The sequence below is a fragment of the Mirounga leonina genome, unplaced genomic scaffold (genome assembly GCF_011800145.1).
Source record: "Mirounga leonina isolate KUSES-001 unplaced genomic scaffold, KU_Mleo_1.0 Mir_178, whole genome shotgun sequence".
NCBI lineage: Eukaryota > Metazoa > Chordata > Mammalia > Carnivora > Phocidae > Mirounga > Mirounga leonina.
In genome coordinates, this window is record NW_023270464.1 from 19,877,420 (window position 1) to 19,904,639 (window position 27,220).

The 27,220-nt window shown below is 43.7% G+C and overlaps 1 protein-coding gene across 1 annotated transcript in view; it reads left to right on the forward strand.

The window, feature by feature from the left end:
- Window positions 1–27,220, forward strand: part of AGBL1 (ATP/GTP binding protein like 1) — an 813,331-nt gene that overhangs the window by 163,044 nt on the left and 623,067 nt on the right. The window contains exons 7-10 of the mRNA XM_035024092.1: window positions 3,780–3,988; window positions 10,919–11,084; window positions 11,989–12,056; window positions 26,367–26,483. Of these exons, the coding sequence (XP_034879983.1) occupies window positions 3,780–3,988; window positions 10,919–11,084; window positions 11,989–12,056; window positions 26,367–26,483 (560 nt within the window). The remainder of the gene's footprint in view (window positions 1–3,779; window positions 3,989–10,918; window positions 11,085–11,988; window positions 12,057–26,366; window positions 26,484–27,220) is intronic.

Below are 27,220 nucleotides of genomic sequence, written 5' to 3' on the forward strand. Positions count from 1 at the left end.
CAACGGGCTGATGAAATCCCCAGATATGGTAAATGAAGAGCAGAGATGAAATTTCCTTTAGTTTTGCCAGAGGAGTGGGGTGCTGGCAGGTGTAATAATCTGGGTCACGGAGCATTTCTCCACCAGCCCGTCATGGGGCTGAATATTCCCCAGGAGAAATTCCATCTTTGAGTCTTGAAGGCGTCTACACTTTCCTCTTTAAAAAAGGCAAACATCTTTATAGAGATGACTGGGATCTCAGATGCCTTCAGGGGGTTAGTAGGCAAGTAATTCACTTTTGAAGGGAAGGGGGTAAGGCTGAAAAAGGTGTGTTGGTTGCTATGGCAACCTGGGGACCATTGGCCCTGCCCACAGGCATTTACAACATGGCACAACCAACAGTCTGTGGACCTCCTGTCAGAAGATAACATTTTTTTTTACCCCCTCCTGATTAGCAGAGTTCATTGTAGAGTATGTGGGGAATAAGGACTATAGAAAAGCCTAAATCAAATCTAAAAAGTCTAAAGCAAATAGAATCCTCACTCTCTTCCTCCCCCTTAAGTACTTGTGCTATCTTGGCATAGTCCCTTCTAGTTATTTATTATTTTCTTTTTACCTGAGTGTAAAAATCTGCTGCATCAATGGGGTCTGCACTAAAAAAAAAACCAAAACCAAAAACAACATTTGAACCTCAGAGAAGGAATACCTGGGGTCAAAATAAGGATATCACTAGGTTACATTTCAGACTGATAATTAGCTACAGAGAAGACCTCATTCTGGAGGATATAATCTGGGGACGCAGAGGTGGTAGAATATAAAAGGATGAATTGGAGGGAAGGTCAAGGTTGAGTCTGTGGATTTGCCAGTGGAAAAGTGACCAGGAATGACCTTCAGCAGGATGGAGAAGGGCACTGAGGGTGCGTTTGAGACAGGGTGGGAGTGTGGAGTGAGATGTTAAACTCAGAACGCCTGCCTGTCCATCCTACCCCCATCCTCCTACTAGTTAAGATAAACCAATCTACTGGGAAATTAAAAAAAAAAAATTAAGGAGCAGGAATTTTTTTCCAAGAAAACCTTAGGAGGAATCCCTTTATATATAAACAGACTCAAGTGCAGCTGATCTGTTTTGAAGAGGGTCAGGGGACCAGGAGCCCTCTCCTGCTCCAAATCCTGAGCTCACCCGGAACATTTTCTCCTGGCTATCTGGCCACCCTCAGAGAAGTGTTGTTTCCCTCTCACATCATCTAGAACTCCTGCACATTGCCGATCTCAGTGACCCTCATTTCATTCTTTGGCTCTTCTCCACATTTGCTCTTCCTCAGTTTGCTGAATCTCCTCTTGTCGGTTTTTTTCAGATGCGTATTGACTTCTGCAAAATTCTGCAAGCCATTCTCAGAGAAAGATTGACTGATGTAGGGTCGGCGGGGAAGGAGGTGTAGCCATTTTAGATGTTAGTAAACATGGCAGCTTGTTGAGGATTAACAGGAAATCATGAATAAAATCATTAGGATTTGATAAGGGATTTTTCTGAGACAAAGATTTTTTTCCATTATCCCCACCCCCCCACCCCCCAAGAGAGTAGGGGATGAAGGTCATTAAGATAACACGTTATTAGTCTCCTACTCTTAAAATAGATAAAAGACAAAAGTCCTTAACCTCTCCCTGCCCACAGGGCCTTTGTGCACTGTTTTTCACATTCTGGCATCTTTCCAGCAGGGGATACTCTAATACCTCCTACTTAATCCCCAGTTTTCTTTTAAACATCAGATATTGGATAGGCTGGAACCTCATTTAAGCAGTGAAGAACTCTGGCGCTTTGTGGCTGGGACCAGCCAAGGAGAGAAATATTTTTGATGCAAAAGAATAATTCAGTAAAGGAGGTAATGAAGGAGATTTAAACCTTCCACAAACACATCAGTGGGCAAATAAAGCTCATCACTCTCAGTTTAGGGTCATGGCTGAATGAAATGTTGTAAAACTGAAAAAAAAAAACCAACTGTACAAATGGGTCAAAAATCTCAGTGGGGCTCAGCCAAGCCTGACAATTGAGAATTTGACAAACCCGCAGAAAAAAAAATTCCTTTAATACGAGAAAACCGCTCTGGAATAAAGCACTGAATTTTTATGTTATTTTTTTCACTTATGTGCACTTATATGGTCTTAGGGAAAAATCTGACTTTGAGCTGAAATTTTGCTTCTCCAGTTACAGCTCGGGGGATCTCTCTCACGTATGCACTCGGCCAGAGGCCTATATCGTCTTATAAGCCAGAGTGAACGATTTGGGTAATGGAGGAATGCACTAGTGAGAACAGAGCTGCGAGATTTGGGCATTTGTGCTGCAAGTCAGCTGGTTGCAGTCCTGTGGTGCACTTTACTCACAGGAGTTGAAGTGACCAGCCACCTGCTGGAGAGATCTGGGCAGGGACACACTTGTCCACCAAGCCAGTAGCCCAGGCGAGGAGGTTATACTGGAAAGGAGCATGTGTTAAGTGCTGAGAGAGGTATCTTGGACTATTCTCACCTCTGTGTGTCCTCAAAGAGAATTTAAAGTATATCTTGGGAAAATCAGGGTATCATGCACTTACCCCATAGGATGTGTGTCTCACGGGAGGTCTCCACCAGGATCCTTCAGTTATCAAAGAAAAATTGCGGTACTGAAGGGCACCATGAAAGCCCTCTGTTACGTTTCCCCATCAGATAGAAGAAAACCCCATACCGCATCCCCACTGGGTGGACTTCCAGCCGCTGTCTGAACATTGTCAGTGTCCCGCGATCCACTACCACAAGGAATCCATCCTCTTGTTGGGGAGCCTTGACTACGAGGAATTCCTTTCTGGGGCTGAGCCAGACCTTGATTATCCAGAAGCTGGCTTCCACGCGCTCTAGGAAAAACATGCAACACATCTGTGACACGTGACAGTCTTTCAGCCATCATGTCTCATTCAGTGTCTTCTTCCCAAACGAAGTCTTGTAATTTACTCAACCCAGTGACTATACCCTAAGTCTGCTGAGATTTAGCAAAGAAGAATGGAGATCTGGTAGAAATGTCTCTCTCTCTCTCTCATTCACTCTTTCAACCTTGCCCCCCAACACTATTATAATTTTTTTCTGAACTTTTTAAGGGTAAGTTACAGACATTCACGTACTCCAGTTGTGAATTCCCTAAACATAAGGATTTTCTCTTACATAAGCACAGTTTACCAAAATTTAATATACATTGATATAATACTACTAGTTAATTTATAGACCTTATTCAAATTTTACTGACTGCCTCACTAATGCCTTTTGTAGCAAAGGACAAAAATTGTTTTCGGCTCAGGATCTAAATTACAATTCTCTATTGTACTTACATGTTATATAAATCCTTTAGCTCCCTCCTTCCCTTCCCTTCCCTCCTTCCCTCTCCTCGTCCTCCCCTTCCCCTCCCCTCCTCCTCTCCTCTCTCCTTCCCTCCTTTTTTTTTTTTTTTGCCTTACCTTGACATTTTTGAAGAGTATCAGTCAGATGATTGGTAGAATGCCCCTCATTTTGGGTTTGCTGATTTTCCTCATGGTTAAATTCGGACTGTGCATTTTGGGCATGGAGACTATAGAAGTGATGCTGTGTCCTTCTCATTTGCAACATACAAGGTGATGTTCACTTTGATCACTTGGTTAAGGTGATGTCTGCCAGTTTTCTCCAATGGAAAGTTGTTGTTAGTTTGTTTATAATAAGTACCTTGAGGGACGTACACCGGACATCCTCAGGCAGGTGTGACCGGGAGAGCCCATGATTGACATCCCTTCTTCCATTGGTTTCAGAGTCTAACAGCCGCAGGGCTGTGAACAGAGGCTACGTCACCAGCTTGCTCTGGCTGCACCAAGACTGGCACCACCAAGACGTCGCCAATACCTACGTGCTGATCCGCCGGGCGCTCCTGCTCAGCCTCAAGCACATTGCCAACCTCCGGTCTGGCAGGGAGGCCTTCCTGGCAGCCCAGGGCATGGAGATCCTCTTCAGCACCACCCAGGTAATTAACCCTGGGGTTACCTCTGCAGCTGGATGACACCTGGATGGTTCCTGATGAACAGAGCTGTGAGGACCTCAGTATATTTCTTGCTGCCTGCTATGAGCAGAGGTTCTGGATTCAAACCCTCATTCGTTTGTTCACTCACGCAGTGATGGGTTCATTCATTCGATCATGTGTTTATTGGCTACACTGTGTGGGGCAGTGGTTAAGAGGGTTCACATCCCAGCCCTAGCACTTACACTTGGGAAACTTTGAGACCCCCTGGGTCTCAAGTTTCTTCTTTTTTTGAAAAGAGGGAAATAATAAAACCTAGCTTGTGGCATGGCCTAAATACGTTAACGTAGAGATGTCTCGTATTTAATGAAGTGCTTGCCATGACTTGGCTGCTTTATGAGCATGAGCAGTTACTGGAATAATGAGCACTGTGGAATCTGGAGGTGAATATGACAGGCAAGACCCCTGATCTTGTGGGGTAAACATTCTAGCAGGAGAGTCAGACACTAAGGGAGCAAAAAATTCAGCGAGGGAGGTCATTTCATATTGCTCCCTGACATCAATCAAGACAGGCCGTCCATGGTGACTCCCACAGGTGGAGGGAGAGCATGTTCTGCTGGAGAGGTTGAGTCTTCTCTGAGCAGGTGACACCTAAGCTGAGACCTGAATTATTGAAAAAGCCGGTCATGCCAAGTTCAAGAGGAACTGCATCCCAGCTCCCCAGAGGGAGCACCTGCAAGGGCTGTTACTTCTCTGTACCCCAGTGGGATATGTAGTTTCCAGTTTCCCGGATTTCAACCCTAGCAGCAGAGTCCTTAATTGCACTTGATTAGGACTAATTTAAACACCATAGTGCGAGGCTACATACAGCCACCCTATGGAGGAGGTGAAGGCTTCCCAAATATCGGTCATCTGCTCACTCCCTTTCTCCTGGGGCAATGGCAGCCATGCTTGATGCGCATCACGCTCCCTGCTGTCTTCACATTAGCTCGTCTTCTCTGCACCCCCTTTCTCAGTCACCTTGCTCCTCTCGGGACGCTGTCCACTTTTTCTATACCTGCGTATATCCGAGACAATGAAGCAGTCAATGAGTGTGCTGTCTTCCAACCGTGGTATCTGTAGACTTTTCCTATTAAAACAGCATCCCCCTCCCCCCTGCATCTGAACAGTAACATCGTACTGGGCTGCGAACAATATCTGATTTTCTGTCTGCTATCACCTGTGGGTTTCTCTCCATCAGCACAGCTTTGGAACCTCTCCGTCATGAAAGAGATGCACTGAACATTCTGTTTCTCTGGGTGAAGCAGTGCTTGGAATTTCTCCAAGCGTCACCATGCTTTGTAAGCTTGTGTCCCCCCAGATCTCGAGTGAAACACCCCCCACCCACTGCTGATGCCTAGCAGCCCCCCATGCCAGCTTGTGAGTTCCAGCCAAATCCTCTGCCCTCTGCCTTCTTTGGCTGTTTCTCTGCTCTGTGTTAGGAAAAATTAAAAGGGCAAAAAAGGAAGAAGACTGTGATCCCAGAAGTACATATCCATGTGAGGGAGAAGGTAGAGAAGGTAGCAAGTGAAGCACAGACTTGAAAGGGCCTGTGCGCCTGGAAACAGGATATATATAAAATATCTGTCTATCTATCTCATGTTTAATGTTTCTCCTGGTGCTGTAGACTAATGTCTGTGTCGCCCAAATCCATATGCTGAAACTCTGCTGCCCAAAGTGATGGCATGGGGAGGTGGGGCCTTTGGGAGGGGATTAGGTCATGAGGGTGCAGCCTCTGGGAATGGGATGTGTGCCCTTATTCAGAGAGGCCCCAGAGAGCTCCCTGGTCCTTGCTGCGTGTGAGGACATGGCCATCTGTGAACCAGGAGGCAGGTTCTCCCCAGACAGGGAACCTGCTGGTGCCTGAACCTAGACCTCCAGCCTCCAGAAGTGTGAGAAACAAATGTGTGTTGTTTATCAGCCCCTGGGTCTGCGGTGTCCGTCTGGAGCCACCTGAGTGGCCTGAGACAGCTGCACTCTGCCCTGCGGGCCTCACTCTTCAGCTGATCTTAATCTGTCATGTTAACGACATAATAATATCCTGGAAACCATAATTGCAAGTCCAACAGTTTTGAGTGAGTTCTGAGTCTTTCTAGGGAATTGTCACAGCCAAGAGTGGCGCGAGGAACCTCCCCGTAGGGGTCTCCTGGGGCTGCCATAACAAAGCACCACAAACCGCAGAGATTCATTCTCTCCCAGTCCTGGGGGTCAGAAGTCCCAAATCAAGGTGGCGGCAGGGCTGGTGCCCCTTGGCCTGTCGAAGCATGCCCTCATCTCTGCCTCCATCTTGGTAGGATGTTCTCCCTGTGTGCATGTCTGTGTCCAAATGTCCCTTTTTACAAGGACACCAGTCATATGGGACTAGGGCCCACCCTAATGGCCTCCTTTTAATTTTTTTCCTTTCATCTTTTTTTTTAATTCTTTATTTCAATTCCAATTAGTTAACATACAGTATAATATTGGTTTCAGGTGTACAATATAGTGATTCCACACTTCCATACATCACCCGGTGCTTATCACGTGTGCACTCCTTAATCCCCATCACCTGTTTCCCCATGCCCCACCCACATCCCCTCTGGTGACCCACAGTGTGTTCTCCACAGTTAGGAGTCTGGTTCTGCAAAGAGGATTTTATTTTATTTTATTTTATTTCATTTCATTTTATTTTATTATTTTATTTATTTTAAAAGATTTTACAAGAAAAAGATTTTACTTATTTAGAAAGAGAGCGTGTGAGAGAGCACACACGTGCGTGCTCACACGGGATTGGGGGGGAGGGGCAGAGAGAGAGGGAGGGCGAGGATCTTCAGCAGACTCCACCCTGACGGTGGCGTCCAACGTGGAGCTCAACCCAGGGGCTCGATCTTACGAGCCTGAGATACTGACCTGAGCTGAAATCAAGAGTCAGACACTTAACTGGCTGAGCCACCCCTGTGCCTCTGCAAGCAGGATTTTAAAAGCAGTTTCTCAGCAAGTCAGTGAAGACCTCAGCTGTTCAGTAAATGAATTCACAGCACGCTCCCAGCCTCCAGTTTCTGCTGGGAGTGGACAGGATGTGAGCGGAGGCCGGACTGGCCCTGTGTGCCAGGCTGCTCTAGCCTAGGGGGCCTCCAGCAACTGGGCTGCAGCTGTGCTGGTTTGAGCTGCCCATCAGCCCTCCCCCTCTTCTGCCAGAGAAGGCCCTGCAGTCCTTGGATGGCCAACACGGGAACCTGGGATCTAGTGATGTCATTTTGGTGGCTGTTTGCAAATTACAATGATGATGATGCAGGTGATGCCCATAACAGTGAAAGATGAGGAAGGAACAGAATCAGGAGGAGGAGGAGGAGAGGGAAGGAGAGGGGGAAGGAGAAAGGGGAGGAAAAAGAGGAGGGAAGAACTTTCTAGACCAGGAAAAGAAATTCAGATTTTATTTCTATCAGGTTTGAAGCAGGGGAGAGACCTGATACGATGTATGCTTTTTGTTTTTTTAATTGTGATAAAATTTATACAATGGAAAGGTTGGCCATTCTGGCCATTTTACAGTGTACAGTTTGGTCGTATTAAGTGCATCCACAGTGTCGTATAACCGATCTCTAGAATTCTTTCCATCTGCAAAACCGAAACTCTATACCCATTAAACTGATTTATGACCTTAAAGGACCATTCTGGCTGCCGTTTGGCAGGAGGGCATCCGAGGGTACAGGAGGAAGGAGGGAGAGATCGGGGGAAGGAGGGGGTTAGCCCATGGGAGCTCAGGCAGAGACACGGACGGCTTTGGCTAGTTGGGAGGAGAACTGGGACTTACATCCAGGATTCCTGGACTTTTCCACTAAAGTGTCTCATTTTCTTATCGTGAAGGTTATTACTAGGGCTCTGTGCTGAGTAGCAGTGGCCTTCTGGGATCTCCTTTCGGATTCTTAGGAGATTTTATGAGCTTCGTGATGCCTGCTGACATCCCGCTAGCGAACACTTCCTGAGTGTGTAGTATTGTGTAGGCTCTTCGCCTATTGTAACTCTGATTCACACACATCCTTATGAGAGAGGTTCTGTTACTATGTCTGCTTTCTAGTTGAGGAAACCATAGCACAGAGAGGTGTAGCAACTTGCCAGGGTTATGCTGTTAGTGATCATCAGCCTGGGATTTGAATTCAGGTGGTTTTGCTCCAGGATCTGAGCTGAGTGCTGTACAGTAGCCCCCCCACCCCCCTCCAGGGGGGTACCTTCCAAGACCCCCAGCGGATGCCTGAAAGTGCGGAGAGTACCAAACCCATATCCGCTCTGTTTTTTTCCTATGCAATCATGCCCGTGATAAAATTTAATTTATAAATTAGGCACAGCAAGAGATTACCAGCAACAACAATTATAAAAGAGAACAATTATAACAATATGCTGTTATAAAAATTATGGGAATGTGGTCCCTCCCTCTCGAAATACCTTACTATGCTGTCCTCACTCTTCTTGTGATGATATGAGATTGATAAACAGCCTACGTGATGAGAGGAAGTGAGGCATTGGGACGTAGGATTAGGCTATCGACCTTCTGATGGTACTGCAGAAGGAGCATCATCTGCTTCCAGACTGTTGTTGACCGTGGGCACCTGAAATCTGGGAAGAGCGAACCCGCGGATAAGGAGGAGCTACTTTCCTCTCGCTTGCCCGTGTCTCACAGAAGTAGTGTATTTATTATTCCAAAGCTAATTCAAAGACGTTAAGTGTGAATTGAATTTGTTAAGCACTGTCATAGTTCATCATCTTTTCCAAGTAACAGGTGTATTATTGGAAGTGATGGGGAAAGTGAGCCAGAAATTTTCACCTTTGCCCCCAATTCTGAGACAGTTGTTCACAGGGATCCTATTTCTTGGGGTCTTGTCATCTTTGATGCACAGCGTAAGTGCTAATCCTGTGATAGCAGGAGGCTGAGATTGAGGCCCCTTTAAATTTTGCATCCGGAGTGCCTCCCATGCTCCACCTCCTGGCCTGCCACAGTACCTGTCTACGCTAGGGAAACCTTGGCAGATGCCTTTGGAAGCAAGGATCATTCTAAAATTCATAAATGTTTTCCATGGACTCTGTGTACTACACTGTTTCCTACCAACCTGATTTAGGCAGTAATTCACTACAACCCTAATGCCTTGGTTTCCGTTGATTTTAATATCCTGTCTATCCCCCAGATTCACGGTGTGGCCCAACCTATCAGGGCAGGTGAGCTTCCCTCCATCCTTCCTCTGACTTTTCACCTGCACCATCCCATACAAAATAAAACACAGGATTATTGTCACATTTATCAATAACAATACCAGTGACAATCACAGACACAGCTGGCTTCCAAAATGCTTGGTAATTTTGAGAGTCCCCTGGTTTGTCCTTGGCTCTGTGCCTCCTAAGAATGAAGCTCAGAGCCTGACCTGTGATGAGCCATCTACCTTCCCTCTCTCCCTCCCCCATGCTTAGTTCTTGCTTTTTCCAGTACTGATACTTTTCACTAAGCACTAAAAATCATTTGACCAGTCTCAGGGATGAGGTAGCCTTGACTGATTCATTTTCCATGGAGGATGTTTCCTGCTGTGGGTTCAGGACACCTGATGGGGGTACCATTTGAGCACACCGAAGGGGAAATAGCATTTTTGATTGTGTTAAAACATTCCTGGTTTGAACGTTGAGCTTACTGTTTTTTGGTTTTTTTTTTTTTCAATCATTTGGATAGTTTGAATTCATGGCTAAAAGTTTGTTAAATTTTTTCTCCATGTTTTTTTTATGTGAAGCTGCCTATAATGTGGGCCTGGAGATACCACAGCCTAGTGTCATCACAGTCCCTCTGCCCTGTGGCAGGTGCTCAGCATCCTCCATTCTACTACTATGACTTGTTGGCCTTAGAGCTCCCACGGAACCCCTTAGGAATATCAGATTGGAAGCTCACACTTGTCAACTTTCTGTATGTAGTCAGTAGACAAAGCATTTACTAAGAGTCTGAAGAAAATGGCCTATTTTTTTTGCCAAAGAGTTACCAACTTACTACCAACACTCTTAATTTAGTAAACTTGTTTTTGCATTTTTCAAAGTGTCTGAAAAGAAGGGTCTTGTCAGGTTGCATCAGTATCAAAATGTTACATCTGCAAACCCAATTTTTCTTTGCTTTGGGTAGGTACCAAGAGAGATCAACACTGTGGGCTCTGAGAACAGGCATGTTATTTAATTTAGGTACTTGGGATTCACTTAGTCTTTTTTTTCTGATTTCATATTTTATCTTTTTTCCTTTATGGTTTTCTATTCAGATACTGGCTGAAACAGAAAAGTAAGGCTTCCATCAGTTCGGCTGCTCATTCTCTAATTTAGGCAATAATTCGCAATGACACTTGGATGGCAGAAGGAAGATACTCCCCTCCTCTTCCCCTGGCACTCCTGGACAATGTCTTCCCTTAGCCACAGTGTCCCCTGAAAGACTTTTAAGTCTCTCTTCAGACTAAATTCCTTCCAATCACATATGAGCTGTGAAAAAGAAATAAAAATAAAAATACAGATTATGCCCTGGGCCAAAGCCGATTCTACATTAGACACAATTCTCCATTAGAATGTTCCAAGTAGACATTCTCCATTAAGGATGTTTACTGTCGGGCGCCTGGGTGGCTCAGTTGGTTAAGCAACTGCCTTCGGCTCAGGTCATGATCCTGGAGTCCCTGGATCAAGTCCTGCATTGGGCTCCCTGCTCGGCAGGGAGTCTGCTTCTCCCTCTGACCCTCCCCCCTCTCATGCGCTTGCTCTCTCTCATTCTCTCTCTCTCAAATAAATAAATAAAATCTTAAAAAAAAGAAAGGATGTTTACTGTCCATGGGTGTAATTCATTACCTGAACTGCTGATCTAACAAAGGGCACCCTGTGTGAGGTGTCAGCGTCTGACAGTGTCTTCTCTTTGTTCAGAACTGCCTGGACGACAAAATCTTGGAGCCTGTCATCTCCATCGTAATTCAGATCCTTAGACAGTGTTACCCAAAGAGCCCGCTTCCCCTGGTCACACCCAGCAGTGCTTATGCCTTCCCGGTCCCTGGGAGCATCCCCTCCGAACCTCCGTGTGTTCTAGCCGAAGGTAAAGTCAGTGGGTAATGATGAGCTGTACGGTGAGTTGTGCATATTGGTGGTATTTCCGAGGGATGTGGATGAAAGTAGAATCAATGCTCTTACAGGCTCACCGTAAATGTCCAAGAAGCTAATTAGAAAAATGTATGGAAAAGCAAGCTTTTCATAGACAGAATGGACAGATACTAAGCTCACTTACTTTGTTCTTAATTATTAACTGTTGCCATTTTGCCCGGTGGTGGTTGAATGCCTGTATGGTCATCTCGGCTAATTTAAAAAAAAAAAAACGTATTTGCAGTCCCATGATGGAGGCTCTATTGTACTGACTGGCTCTGGAATTAATTTGCCTTAAGGAAGAACTTGAAATAAAACTTGGGCTATTTACAACCCATGCTAGTGACATTAAATGCATGAAAGTATGATTATTCAATCTCTGTAAAGATTTTGGTGTTGAAAGATTCTAGTGCCTTTCAACCCTGCCCTCCTTCCACGGAACAGATTTTCCATAAGCATCAGCTTGCCATAGTGGTACTGGATGCTTTCTGTTGTCCCTTCTTACCAAAATTAGGGAGTCAGTCAAGGTGCTGAGTTATAGTGAATTTTGCCTGTATGTGATCTCTAAACTTTGGCAATGTTGTTTGCATAAATAGTTGTGAATTGGGCGGGGCAACCCAGAATGGTATTCGTACGTCATTTTATTCTGCACTCATTTTGCATTCGACGTGGGGAAATTTAGACTTCATGATATAGTGCTCCCCATGCCTCTGTGTATGTGATTTGTATCAGAGTGTGTTGGGATATGGTGCACTTGATAATGAGCCACTTACTCAGTGGTATTAGCCACTGTGTGGTGAGAATCCAAATCCAAGGCGCAGGGGAAGCCTCATCCATTTTATTTCTTTTTCTCCACGCAGAGGATTTTGAAGATGATGCCGATGAGGAAGTGGATAAAGATTCAGACTCTGAAGATATGAAAGAGCAAGTAGGTACACCAGCCCTCTCTTCCAGTGGTCTCCACATTGGCATCTCCCAGAGGGAAATACCACTGTGTCCAGCTAAACACACTTTTTACTTGCACGCCAGTGCCTGGCCCACAGCTCAGTAAATGACCAGTAAACGACCAGCCACAATTGTTGATTTCCCTCCTGGTAGGTCCCAAACAACATCTCATTGTAAAGTCAGAGGTCGTCCATTACCAAGGCACTCACATTCTGTCAGGATGAGCTTTTTGATAGACCCTTCAGGTTGGTGTATGTCATTAGTATGAATAAACATTCAGGCAAAGAGACCATGGAAGCATTTCCTAGGGAACTTTTTCTGGTAGATCTCACCTGTCTCCACAAGTCACTTTCCTTGTCTACCCACTCTGCTCAGGACTCCTGTGTTGTACGCTTCCATTTACCTCCCAGTCTATGGGAACTGTGCTCGCTCGGGTACGTGAGGTACACTTGGGCCAGCAAGGGAGTGGTGCCCTTTGATCTCTATCCCATAATGGCCCATGATATGTAAAGCAGAGGTAAGCAAACTTTCTGGAAAAGATCAGACTGTAATTAGTTTAGGCTTTCTGGACCGACAGTCTCTGTACCATTACTCAGCATTGCTGTTAGGGCACAGAAGCAACTACAGACAACAGGTAAATGGTGGGGCATGGCTGTGTTCCAGGAAGACTTTTCTTTTTTTTTTTTGTAGTTTTTAATTTTATTATATTATGTTAGTCACCATACAATACCTCATTAGTTTTTGATGTAGTGATCCACGATCCATTGTTTTCGTATAACACCCAGTGCTCCATGCAGTACGTGCCCTCCTTAATACCCATCACTGGGCTAACCAATCCCCCCTCCTCCCTCCCCTCTAAAACCCTGTTTGTTTCTCAGGTCCATAGTCTCTCATGGTTCATCTCTCCCTCCAATTCCCCCGCCATTTTTCCCTTCCTTCTCCTAATGTCCTCCATGTTATTCCTTATGTTCCACAAATAAGTGAAACCATATGATAATTGACTTTCTCTGCTTGACTTATTTCACTTAGCATAATCTCCTCCAGTCCCATCCATGTTGATGTAAAAGTTGGGTATTCATCTTTTCTGATGGCTGAGTAATATTCCATTGTATATATGGACCACATCTTCTTTATCCATTCATCTGTTGAAGGGCATCTCGGCTCTTTCCACAGTTTGGCTACTGCGGACATTGCTGCTATGAACATTGGGGTGCATATGGCCCTTCTTTTCACTACATCTGTGTCTTTGGGGTAAATACCCAGTAGTGCAATTGCTGGGTCATAGGGTAGCTCTATTTTTAAATTTCTGAGGAACCTCCACACTGTTTTCCAAAGAGGCTGTACCAACTTGCATTCCTACCAACAGTGTAAGAGGGTTCCCCTTTTTCCACAACCTCTCCAACATTTGTTGTTTCTTTCCCTGTCCATTTTTGCCATTGTAACTGGTGAAGGTGGTATCTCAGTGTGGTTTTGATTTGAATTTCCCTGATGGCTATTGATGATGAACATTTTTTCATGTGTCTGTTAGCCATTTGTATATGTCTTCTTCAGAGAAGTATCTCTTCATCTCTTCTGCCCACTTTTTGACTTGATTATTTGTTTTTTGGGTGTTGAGTTTGAGAATTTCTTTATAGATCTTGGATACCAGCCCTTTATCGGTAGTGTCATTTGCAAATATCTTCTTCCATTCTGTGGGTTGCCTCTTTGTTTTGTTGACTGTTTCCTTTGCTGTGCAGAAGCTTTTTATCTTGATGAAGTCCCAAAAGCTCATTTTTGCTTTTGTTTCAGTAGCTTTTGGAGATGTATCTTTTTTTTTATTTTGTATTTTTTTTTTATTCTTATATTAATCCCCATACATTACATCATTAGTTTTAGATGTAGTGTTCCATGATTCATTGTTTGTGCATAACACCCAGTGCTCCGTGCAGAATGTGCCCTCCTCAATACCCCTCACCAGGCTAACCCATCCTCCCAGCCCTGTCCCCTCTAGAACCCTCAGTTTGTTTTTCAGAGTCCATTGTCTCTCATGGTTCGTCTACCGCTCCGATTTCCCCCCCTTCATTCTTCCCCTCCTGCTACCTTCTTCTTCTTCTTCTTTTTTTTTTTTCTTCACATATATTGCATTATTTGTTTCAGAGGTACAGATCTGAGATTCAACAGTCTTGCACAATTCACAGCGCTTACCAGAGCACATACCCTCCCCAGTGTCTATCACCCAGTCACCCCACCCCTCCCACCCCACCCCCTACTCCAGCAACCCTCAGTTTCTTTCCTGAGATTAAGAATTCCTCATATCAGTGAGGTCATAGGATACATGTCTTTCTCTGTTTGACTTATTTCGCTCAACATAATACCTTCCAGTTCCATCCATGTCGTTGCAAATGGCAAGATCCCATTCCTTTTGATGATTGCATAATATTCCATTGTATATATATATACCACATCTTCTTTTTCCATTCATCTGTTGATGGACATCTTGGCTCTTTCCATAGTTTGGCTATTGTAGACATTGCTGCTATAAACATTGGGGTGCACGTACCCTTTTGGATCCCTACTTTTGTATCTTTGGGGTAAATACCCAGTAGTACAATTGCTGAATCATATGGTAGCTCTGTCTTCAACTTTTTGAGGAACCTCCATACAGTTTTCCAGAGTGGCTGCACCAGCTTGCATTCCCACCAACAGTGTAGGAGGGTTCCCCTTTCTCTGCATCCCCGCCAACATCTGTCGTTTCCTGACTTGTTAATTTTAGCCATTCTGACTGGTGTGAGGTGGTATCTCATTGAGGTTTTGATTTGGATTTCCCTGATGCTGAGCGATATTGAGCTCTTTTCCATGTGTCTGTTGGCCATTTGGATGTCTTCTTTGGAAAAATGTCTGTTCATGTCTTCTGCCCATTTCTTGATTGGATTCTTTGTTCTTTGGGTGTTAAGTTTGATGAGTTCTTTAGAGATTTTGGATACTAGCCCTTTATCTGATATGTCATTTGCAAATATCTTCTCCCATTCTGTCGGTTGTCTTTTGGTTTTGTTGACTGTTTCCTTTGCTTTGCAAAAACTTTTTATCTTGATGAAGTCCCAATAGTTCATTTTTGCCCTTGCTTCCCTTGCCTTTGGCGATGTTTCTAGGAAGAAGTTGCTTCGGCTGAGGTCAAAGAGGTTGCTGCCTGTGTTCTCCTCAAGGATTTTGATGGACTCCTGTCTCACATTGAGGTCTTTCAACCATTTGGAGTCTATTTTTATGTGTGGTGTAAGGAAATGGTCCAGTTTCATTCTTCTGCATGTGGCTATCCAATTTTCCCAACACCATTTGTTGAAGAGACTGTCTTTTTTCCATTGGACATTCTTTCCTGCTTTGTCAAAGATGAGTTGACCATAGAGTTGAGGGTCCATTTCTGGGCTCTCTATTCTGTTCCATCGATCTATGTGTCTGTTTTTGTGCCAGTACCATGCTGTCTTGATGATGACAGCTTGTAATAGAGCTGGAAGTCCGGAATTGTGATGCCGCCAGCTTTGCTTTTCTTTTCAACCTTCCTCTGGCTATGTGGGGTCTTTTCTGGTTCCATACAAATTTTAGGATTATTTGTTCCATTTCTTTGAAAAAAGTGGATGGTATTTTGATGGGAATTGCACTGAATGTGTAGATTGCTCTAGGTAGCATTGACATCTTCACAATATTTGTTCTTCCAATCCATGAGCATGGAATGTTTTTCCATTTCTTTGTGTCTTCCTCAATTTCTTTCATGAGTATTTTATAATTTTCTGAGTACAGATCCTTTGTCTTTTTGGTTAGATTTATTCCTAGGTATCTTATGGTTTTGGGTGCAATTGTAAATGGGATCGACTCCTTAATTTCTCTTTCTTCTGTCTTGTTGTTTGTGTATAGGAATGCCACTGACTTCTGTGCATTGATTTTATATCCTGCCACTTGACTGAATTCCTGTATGAGTTCTAGCAGTTTTGGGGTGGAGTCTTTGGGGTTTTCCACATAAAGTATTATATCATCTGCAAAGAGTGAGAGTTTGACTTCTTCTTTGCCGACTTGGATGTCTTTGATTTCTTTTTGTTGTCTGATTGCTGTGGCTAGGACTTCCAATACTATGTTGAATAGCAGTGGTGATAGTGGACATCCCTGCCGCGTTCCTGACCTTAGGGGGAATGCTCTCAGGTTTTCCCCATTGAGAATGATATTCGCTGTACGTTTTTCATAGATGGCTTTTATGATATTGAGGTATGTACCCTCTATGCGTATACTCTGAAGAGTTTTTTTTTTTTAATTTTATTTATTTGAGTGAGAGAGAGAGAGCCCAAGAAGGGGGGAGGGTCAGAGGGAGAAGCAGACTCCCTGCTGAGCAGGGAGCCCGATGTGGGACTCGATCCCGGCATTCCAGGATCATGACCTGAGCCGAAGGCAGTCACCCAACCAACTGAGCCACCCAGGCGCCCTACTCTGAATAGTTTTGATCACGAAAGGATGCTGTACTTTGTCAAAAGCTTTTTCTGCATCTATTGAGAGGATCATATGATTCTTGTTCTTTCTTTTGTTAATGTATTGTATCACGTTGATTGATTTGCGGATGTTGAACCAACCTTGCAGCCCAGGGATAAATCCCACTTGGTCGTGGTGAATAATCCTTTTAATGTACTATTGGATCCTACTGGCTAGTATTTTGGTGAGAATTTTTGCATCCATGTTCATCAGGGATATTGGTCTATAATTCTTCTTTTTGATGGGGTCTTTGTCTGGTTTTGGGATCAAGGTAATGGTGGCCTCATAAAATGAGTTTGGAAGTTTTCCTTCCATTTATATTTTTTGGAACAGTTTCAGAAGAATAGGTATTAATTCTTGAAATGTTTGGTAGAATTCCCCTGGGAAGCCATCTGGCCCTGGGCTTTTGTTTGTTGGGAGATTTTTGATGACTGCTTTAATTTCCTTAGTGGTTATAGGTCTGTTCAGGTTTTCAATTTCTTCCTGGTTCAGTTTTGGTAGTTGATACATCTCTAGGAATGCACCCATTTCTTCCAGGTTATCTAATTTGCTGGCATAGAGTTGCTCATAATATGTTCTTATAATTGTTTGTATTTCTTTGGTGTTGGTTGTGATCTCTCCTCTTTCATTCATGATTTTGTTGATTTGGGTCATTTCTCTTTTCTTTTTGATAAGTCTGGCCAGGGGTTTATCAATCTTGTTAATTCTTTCAAAGAACCAGCTCCTAGTTTCGTTGATCTCTTCTACTGTTCTTTTAGTTTCTGTTTCATTGATTTCTGCTCTGATCTTTATGATTTCTCTTCTCCTGCTGGGTTTAGGCTTTATTTGCTGTTCTTTCTGCAGCTCCTTTAGGTGTAGGATTAGGTTGCGTACTTGAGGGCTTTCTTGTTTCTTGAGAAAGGCTTGTATTGCTATATACTTTCCTCTTAGGACTGCCTTTGCTGCATCCCAAAGATTTTGAATAGTTGTGTTTTCATTTTCATTGGTTTCCATGAATTTTTTTAATTCTTCTTTAATTTCCTGGTTGACCCATTCATTCTTCAGTAGGATGCTCTTTAGCCTCCATGTATTTGAGTTCTTTCCGACTTTCCTCTTGTGATTGAGTTCTAGTTTCAAAGCATTGTGGTCTGAAAATAGGCAGGGAATGATCCCAATCTTTTGGTACCGGTTGAGACCTGATTTATGACCTAGGATGTGATCTATTCTGGAGAATGTTCCATGGGCACTAGAGAAGAATGTGTATTCCCTTGCTTTGGGATGGAATGTTCTGAATATGTCTGTGAAGTCCATTTGGTCCAGTGTGTCATTTAAAGTCTTTATTTCCTTGTTGATCTTTTGCTTAGATGATCTGTCCATTTCAGTGAGGGGGGTGTTAAAGTCCCCCACTATTATTGTATTGTTGTCGATGTGTTTCTTTGCTTTTGTTATTAATTGCCTTATATAATTGGCTGCTCCCATGTTAGGGGCATAGATATTTACAATTGTTAGATATTCTTGTTGGGTAGACCCTTTAAGTAGGATATAGTGTCCTTCCTCATCTCGTATTACAGTCTTTGGTTTAAAATCTAATTTGTCTGATATAAGGATTGCCACCCCAGCTTTCTTTGGGTGTCCATTAGCATGGTAAATGGTTTTCCACCCCCTCACTTTCAATCTGGGGTTGTCTTTGGTTCTAAAATGAGTCTCTTGCAGACAGCATATCGATGGGTCTTGTTTTTTAAGCCTGTGTCTTTTGATTGGGGTATTTAGCCCATTTACATTCAGGGCAACTATTGAAAGATAGGAATTTAGTGCCATGGTATTGCCTGTAAGGTGACTGTTACTGTATATTGTCTGTGTTCCTTTCTGGTGTATGTTGCTTTTAGGGTCTCTCTTTGCTCAGAGGACCCCTTTCAAGATTTCCTGTAGGGCTGGTTTTGTGTTTGCAAATTCCTTTAGTTTTTGTTTGTCCTGGAAGCTTTTTATGTCTCCTTCAATTTTCATTGACAGCCTAGCTGGATAGAGTATTCTTGTCTGCATATTTTTCTCATTTAGTGCTCTGAATATATCCTGCCAGTCCTTTCTGGCCTGCCAGGTCTCTGTGGATAGGTCTGTTGCCAATCTAATGTTTCTATCCTTGTAGGTTACATATCTCTTCTCCCGAGCTGCTTTCAGGATTTTCTCTTTGTCTCTGAGACTTGTAAGTTTTACTATTAGATGTCGGGGTGTTGACCTATTTTTATTGATTTTGGGAGGGGTTCTTTGTGCTTCCTGGATTTTGATGCCTGTTTCCTTCCCCAAATTAGGGAAGTTCTCTGCTATAATTTGCTCCAGTATACGTTCTGCCCCTCTCTCTCTTTCTTCTTCTTCTGGGATCCCAATTATTCTAATCTTGTTTCGTCTTATGGTATCGCTTATCTCTCGAATTCTGCCCTCGTGATCCAGTAGTTGTTTATCTCTCTTTTTCTCAGCTTCTTTATTTTCCATCATTTGGTCTTCTATATCACTGATTCCCTCTTCTGCCTCATTTATCCTAGCAGTTAGCACCCCCATTTTTGATTGCACCTCATTAATAGCCTTTTTGATTTCAACTTGGTTAGATTTTAGTTCTTTTATTTCTCCAGAAACGGTTTCTCTAGTAACTTCCATGCTCTTTTCAAGCCCAGCTAGTATCTTTAAAGTGATGATTCTGAACTCTAGTTCAGACATCGTACTAATGTCCTTATTGAGTAGGTCCCTGGCAGTTGGTACTACCTCTTGTTCTTTTTGTTGAGGTGATTTTTTTCTGTCTTGTCATTTTGTCCAGACGAGAATAGATGAATGAGAGAACAAAATGCTAACACAGTAACAACGTCCCCAGAAAATATACTCTAAACAAATCAGAAAAGACCTGAAGCCGGGGGAAAAAGAAAGGGAAAGAAAGAAAAAAGGAAAAGGAAAAAAAAAAAAAGCAAAAGCAAAAGATAAAAACAGGAAAAAAAAAACTGAAGAAAACAAAAAAGAAAGACAGAATGTGATCAAATATGATCAGGCTGGTATATAGATCAGTGCCACACACTAGATTTGGGGTGTATTTTGGTCTGTTAGAAGAAAGTGCCTCCCAAAATTTTAAAGAAAGAAAAACTTATATATGTACAAAAATAAGGGGTGATATGATGAAGGGATGGAATATGACTGTAAAGATGGAAATTATAAAAAATTTTATAAAAGGAATCGATAAGAAGTTGTTTGAAAAAAGAAAGAAGAGGATTTAAAAAAAGAAAAAAGAAAAAAAAAGGGAGAGAATGTGATAGGCAGGGGAGTAGAAAAAACCATATACTAGAGATTTAGGGTATATTTTGATCTGTTAGAAGAAACTATCTCAAAATTTTAAAGAGAGAACAACTTATATATATATGCCAAAAATACGGGTAACTACTATGAAGGGATAGATTATGACTCTAAAAATGAAAAATAAAAATGTTTTTTAAAAAAGGGATTGATAAGATGTTGGTTGAAAAAGGGAAAAAGAAAAATTAAAAAAAAAAAGACAGTTAAAAAAAAATTAAGTTTGAAAGACTAAAGAATCATAGTAAAAAAGCCATGAATTCTATGTGCAGTATTCCCCTAGTGCTGGAGTTGTGCCGTTCTCATTGATCAGTAAACTTGGTCTTGGCTGGCTGTTCTTGCTGATCTTCTGGGGGAGGGGCCTGTTGCCGTGGTTTCCAAATGTCTTTGCTGGAGGTGGAATTGCCCCGCCCTTGCCTGGTCCGGGCTAAGTAATCTGCTCGGGTTGCTCTCCAGAGCTTTTGTTCCCTGCGAGCTTTCCGTACAGCTTTGGAGGCTGAGAGTGAAAATGGCGGCCTCCCAGTCTCCACCCCGGAGGAGCCGAGAACTCGGGGCCCCGCTCCTCAGTGAGCCCCCAGAGAAAAGCCGTCAGTCACTCCCGTCTCCCCGGTCTCCGGCTGCACTCTCTGCTCACCCAGCCTGTGACCGCGCGTTTCTATCTGGCACCCGACCCCGGGTGGAGTCTCCAAACCCAGCAGATCCCTGCGGTGCACTCCCGCACGGCTCCTCCCGGGGGAGGAAGGCGAGTCTCCCCGGATCTGTTGCTTGTTGGGTCCCTGCTGGAGGAGCAGGGGCCCGACTGGGCCGCGGATCACGGTTTATGGCCACCCCGAGCTGAGAGCCCGCGCCTGGGCTCCGCCTCTGCAGCCGGCTTCCCTGCTCCGTTACCTGGGAGCTCTGCCGCACTCAGGCACCCCCGGTCTTTCTGTGACTCCGAGCGTCCTGAGACCACACTGTCCCGGAGGGTTCCACCCCCCGCTGAGCCACCAGAGTGATGTCTCTCAGTGGAGCAGACTTTTAAGAGTTCCGATTTTGTGCTCCGAGGCTCTATCACTTGCCAGAAGCGGCCGACGGAGGCCCCTCCCCTGCCATCTATCCTCCCGAATATTGCCTCGGATTCACTTCTCCGCACGTCCTACCTTCCACAAGGTGGTCGCTTTTCTGATGAGAGAGTTGTTGCTCTTCTTTTCTTCGATCTCCTGTTGAGTTTGTAGGTGTTCAGAAAGGTTTGATCCCTATCCAGCTGAATTCCTGAGAGGAGACGAAATCCAGGTCTCCTACTCCTCCACCATCTTGCTCCGCCCCCGTAAATACTACTTTTTATAACATTCCTGGAGATGGAACCTGAATTTATTTATTTATTTATTTATTTTATTTTAATTTATTTTTTGATATATACATATATATTTAAAATTTTATTATGTTATGTTAGTCACCATACAATACATCATTAATTTTTGATTTGGTGATCCACAATCCATTGTTTTCATATAACACCCAGTGCTCCATGCAGTACGTGCCCTCCTTAATATCCATCACCGGGCTAATGAATGCAGCTTGTCCCTGCATATCAGATACAAGAGGCATGAACAGAAGCACAGAACAAATTGGTGAGGGCTTGGAAACTATTCATCAAAGCCTTTGAGCCAAAAGGAGAAGATGAGAAGTCAGTGTGTAAATGTGAGTGACAGCCCCACTCCCTCCCCCCTCCCCTCTAAAACCCTGTTTGTTTCTCAGAGTCCGTAGTCTCTCATGGTTCATCTCTTCCTCCAATTACCCCCCCCTTCATTTTTCCTTTCCTTCTCCTAATGTCCTCCATGCTATTCCTTATGTTCCACAAATAAGTGAAACCATATGATAATTGACTTTCTCTGCTTGACTTATTTCACTTAGCATAATCTCCTCCTGTCCCATCCATGTTGATGTAAAAGTTGGATATTCATCCTTTCTGATGGCTGAGTAATATTCCATTGTATATATGGACTACATCTTTTTTTTTTTTTAAAGATTTTATTTATTTATTTGACAGAGAGAGACACAGTGAGAGAGGGAACACAAGGTAGGGGGAGTGGGAGAGGGAGTAGCAGGCTTCCCGCGGAGCAGGGAGCCCGATGCGGGACTCGATCTCAGGACCCTGGGATCATGACCTGAGCTGAAGGCAGACACTTAATGACTGAGCCACCCAGGCACCCTGGACCACATCTTCTTTATCCATTCATCTGTTGAAGGGCATCTCAGCTCTTTCCATAGTTTGGCTATTGCAGACATTGCTGCTATGAACATTGGGGTGCATATGGCCCTTCTTTTCACTACTTCTGTGTCTTTGGGGTAAATTCCCAGTAGTGCAATTGCTGGGTCATAGGGTAGCTCTATTTTTAAATTTTTGAGGCACCTCCACACTGTTTTCCAAAGTGGCTGTACCAACTTGCATTCCCACCAACAGTGGAAGAGGGTTCCCCTTTTTCCACAACCTCTCCAACATTTGTTGTTTCTTTCCCTGTCCATTTTTTCCATTCTAACTGGTGTAAGGTGGTATCTCAATGTGGTTTTGATTTGAATTTCCCTGATGCTAATGGTGATGTACATTTTTTCATGTGTCTGTTAGCCATTTGTATGAAAAGATACTTCTCTGAAACCTGAATTTGAAAAAATCTATCATCTGTATATTTGCCTATCGTCATCCATCCATCCATCGACCCATCCACCCACCTCATCTTTTCCTTCCCTCCCTTCTTTTTTTCTTCCCTTCCCTCCTACCTACCTACCCATCTAGAGAGTTCCCTGGAGTTCTGAGTTCTCTATCATAAGATGGTAGCCACAGACTCATAGAGGCTACAGCTCAGCTTCTAGGTTAAGACTCTAGGTTAAGACTGCTCAGTCTCTAGGTTAAGACTGCTATCGACCCTCCAGTGTTCTCAGAGTTTTGTTGATAAATGGAATCATTTCTGAAGTCATCAGTAGTAAACTGGATCTTTGCCGTGGCTTGACAGCACAGGCCTATTGAGTACTCGCTGAATTATCTGAATAATACTGTGCTGTGGCGATCGTTCATCAATGCCACTTTCCCCTACCCTCTTCCTTGTTCTTTGGTAACTGGGTGTCTGATGCAGAGTGTCAGTCGCCTCTTGTATCTGATGTGCAGGGACAAGCTGCATGCTGGTGCCTGACTCACGCTGCACAGGATGGAGAGCGTTCAGACGTTCTCCTTTTCCCCCACCGCGTTGCAGATGTTGGCGGGTTGGGGTGGAGTGAAACCCAAACAAAGCATCAAATCCAGCTGGGAAAGAAGCACAGAACAAATTGGTGAAGGTTTGGAAGCTATTCATCAAAGCCTTCGAGCCAAAAGGAGAAGATGAGGAGTCAGTGTGTAAATGTGAATCAGAGAAACAGGGCACATCGGACTCAAGGCTTGATTCTGGGGTGTTGCAAAAGAGCAAGGGAACTGGGGTTCCAGCAAACTGATTTTCCTTCGTGAACCCAGAAGCATTTGCTGCAAGAAATGTGGGCAAGAAGCCAGGAATATTTGTTTCTGGTCATAGATCCGGCCCAGGCTGTTAACTGATGGCCTTTTCATTTGAAAAGTCTTAGTTAATAATTGGGCTCAACTGTTTAGAAAGAATGATTAAAAGGAACTTTTGTCTGTAAAGAGTCTTAAGAATGGAAACTTGGGTGACTTTCTTTGAAAACTCAGTGTCAACATAAGAAAAGAGAAACTTGTAAGAAGTATAGACCAGATGTTGGCTGTGTTGTTTTTTTTTTTTTAATATATTTTTTTATTCTTTGTGAACACAGCTGTTTGATTTGGACAAACTCTGAAGAGGAGGAGGATAATCAGAGTGACTTCAAGCTCTCCTCTCCTTTGCTCCCTCTTTTCCTTCCTTTTCAGTTTTTTGTTTCTTGCAGGTACTTTCTTGGCCGTGATCCATGTGGGAGGCAGCAGGCTAATTTCCTGGGGATGGTAAAATGATACAAAAGCAAACAAGGCATAGATTTTTATCTTCAAAGAGTTCTAGTGAACTTGGAGGTTGTCCCTACGAGAGTTCAAATCATCATCTTCGAAAGGGTGGTGAGCTCAAGTGTAAGGCTGGGGAAAATCAATAATATCTGAAAGGTCCAATATGAGGAAGAAGGGCCAGAAAGCATGATCTGGATTAGATGGGTCCCAGAATCCTAAATGTTGAATCCTACCTGGGTTGCTGTGAGGACACAGACACAGGGCCATCCCTGAATAAGTATAAATGGTATTTATAAGAAACAGAGAAGGAGGGGAGAACCAACCTGAGTGCCTGGAGATTCAGAGACTGAGATAGAAAACTTTGGGGACCAGAGATGGTCTCTGTTACAACTACTTTACTTCACTGCTATACCGAGAAACTACCCACAGATAATGCATAAATGAATGGGTGTGTCTGTGTTCCAATAAAACATTTTTTACAAAAACTGACAGTAGGTTATAGTTAGCTAACTCCTGCCATAAAGCTCAGTAGGTCACCTAGCCACATTTAGAATGCATTCGGCTGCAGCTCATGGGCTGCATGACACTCTTCACTCCAGACACAACAGCCTTACTTGCTGGTCGGGAGACTTTTCCCAGTCACCTGCCAGATGGGTTTCCATTGGTAGCACTCTGGCGCATAGCTGAAGCTGCAGCAAGGAGGGTGGAGGCAAGTAGGAACTGATAGATAAACCTGGAAAGAACAAGAATGATGGGATCTCCAGAACCAGGCTAAGGAGTTTGGGCCTGGTGCGCACTGTATCAGAAAATACCATGAAATCAACCTCATGAGATCAATTTTTCTTTTAATTTAAAGTTTGGAGGAAAATTCCAGAAGAGGGATAGAATGTTGCATTTTCTTCCCTCCCCCTGCCCCAATCACTCATATAAACATTTATTGTCCATATTCACTTGACTTAAAGAAGAACAGTCCAGGCCTTCAGGACTGCCAGGTTTTTCCTTAACTAATACACAGGGTAGGTTTTTCTCCCCTACTTCATTAGGGAAACTGGGCCCAGGAGAGACATGGAAAGATGAAAAGACTGGACTGCTTGATTCTTGGTGTCCTTTCTGTGTAAGACTTTATAACCTTTGGAAAATACAGAGGTGTTGGGAGGAAAGTCACCCTCACCATTTAACTATTGTGAAATGATGATCTAGAAATAAATATTAAGGGTCTGGGATTATTCAGCCCAATGAAGAAAAGACTGGCAGTGACGGGGTAAACATAAATCTTTAATGGGGTAAAGTGCAACGGGAGGTGACAAACCCCTCCCTGGGTCTGGAAGGCCCCGCCTAGTGCCTCCTTCTCGAATGCTTACTCCTGCCATCTTCCTCCTGTTCTCTGTGCTGCAACCATCTTCTTTCTGGAAACCATCATCAGCTGTTTTGATGGTGATTTCTTCCCCTCTGTTCTAGTTAAAATGTCACCTCCTCCACGAGGTGGTCTCAACTCACGCAATCTAAGGATTTTATTTGTGTGTGAGAGAGAGAGATCACAAGTCGGGGGGGAGGGGTAGAGGAAGAAGCAGACTCCCTGCTGAGCAGGGAGTCCAATGCGGGACTTGATCCCAGGGTCCTGGGATCATGACCTGAGCCAAAGGCAGATGCTTAACCAACTGGAGCTACCCAGGTGCCCATCAGCTCACACAATCTAAACAGCTTCCCACACCCCCCACCTCAGGGTCAATCCCACTGCCCCCTTCAATATATCCATGGCATTTATCACTGTTAGAAATGACCTTCTTCATTTGTTTGCTCTCTTCCTTCTCTCGATAGAAGGCGGATTCCATAGGGACATTGACCTTTGTCTGTTCCATTATCGCTAACTCAATGCCCAGAATGGTACCTGCTCATAGTAGGTGCTCATTAAACGTTTTTCAGAAGCCTGAGGGACCTAAATGGGAAGGGGGATAGAAGAATAGGTGCAGTGATTACAATTCTGTTGATGATGGTGGTGGCAAGACACAGAATTCTTTCATATCGCACTTTACTAATTTTATATAAATTAGTTATTTATAGTGGGGGCTGATAAATCCTGAGATGGATGCTGAGAAAAGTTGTATACCTTCTTTCTTTTCATTAAAAAATACAACCCAGGGGTGCCTGGGTGGCTCAGTTGGTTAAGCATCTGCCTTCGGCTCAGGTCATGATCCCAGGGTCCTGGGATTGAGCCCCGCATTGGGCTCCCTGCTCAGCGGGGAGCCTGCTTCTCCCTCTTTCTCTGCCTGCTGCTCTGCCTACTTGTGCTCTCTCTCTGTCTCTCTGTCTCTGTCAAATAAATAAATAAAATCTTAAAAAAAATACAACCCGACATCTTAAATTCTCCTTTGTGTAGGTTAGCACTATAATTTGGAGGCAAGGAAACCATGTCCCAAGATTCTGAAAAATCACACATGTAGTAGCTTGTCTTGTTGCTTTTCAGGGTGACTGTCTTGACTGTGAATATATATACACACATATATATATGTGTGTATATATATACATTTGGATATTCCATTGTAGGATGATGACTTGGAAACGGATGTGAACAAGCTAAGTTCCAAACCTGGTCTTGACCGACCCAAAGAGGAACTGATGCAGTATGAGGCGATGTGTCTTGAGCTCTCCTGCAGCTTTGAGGTAGGGCATATGCCCTGGTTCTGCTCCATGGTGATGCATGATAGGTTCTTTGCAGAGCCTGAGAGGCCAAGCAGGAGCTCTCCAGATGGAGAGCACTGCTCATCATTAGCAATCTGCTTCTGGGGTCTTTCTGAGAGAGAAGCAGAAGGCTAAGCAAAATGTGAAAAAGGGGGCTGGTCTGGATGTATGCAAGGCGCCTCCAGTAGGGACACCTGGCACGGAGATGGAAATAGGACTGTACACATTGCCGCCTATTGTCTGGGGGACAAAGTGACTTGTCCTCACGTCCTGAAAATGCACTGAAAATTCTTGATGATTTATTGAGTGGGCAAGTTGTACTAGATGGCTTTCTGAAGGTGGTCAGTCTGATTTCAGGGTTTTTTGTTAGTAGAAACAAATTGAGAACCTTGCACCTGGCGATGTAGTGGCTAGTTGCTGCTCCCATTACTATTGCTGTTGTCTTTTAGACCTGACTTTGGATCTCTATTATTTTCTTATGACTCTTAATATATCATGAATTTGCCCACCTCTAAAGGTACCAGCTAAATCCCATGGAGAAGGGAGGCAGTATATTCTATTTTACTCCAGAAGGCCAAAGGGGATCCATAGGTAAAAGTTTCAGGGAAGGAAATTTCAGTTCAGTGTAAGGAAGACTTTTTTTTTTTTTAAACGAACAGAATGATCCTCAAATGAAAGGCGCTGCCTTGGGGTGTAATGAAAACCCTGTAAATAAGTTT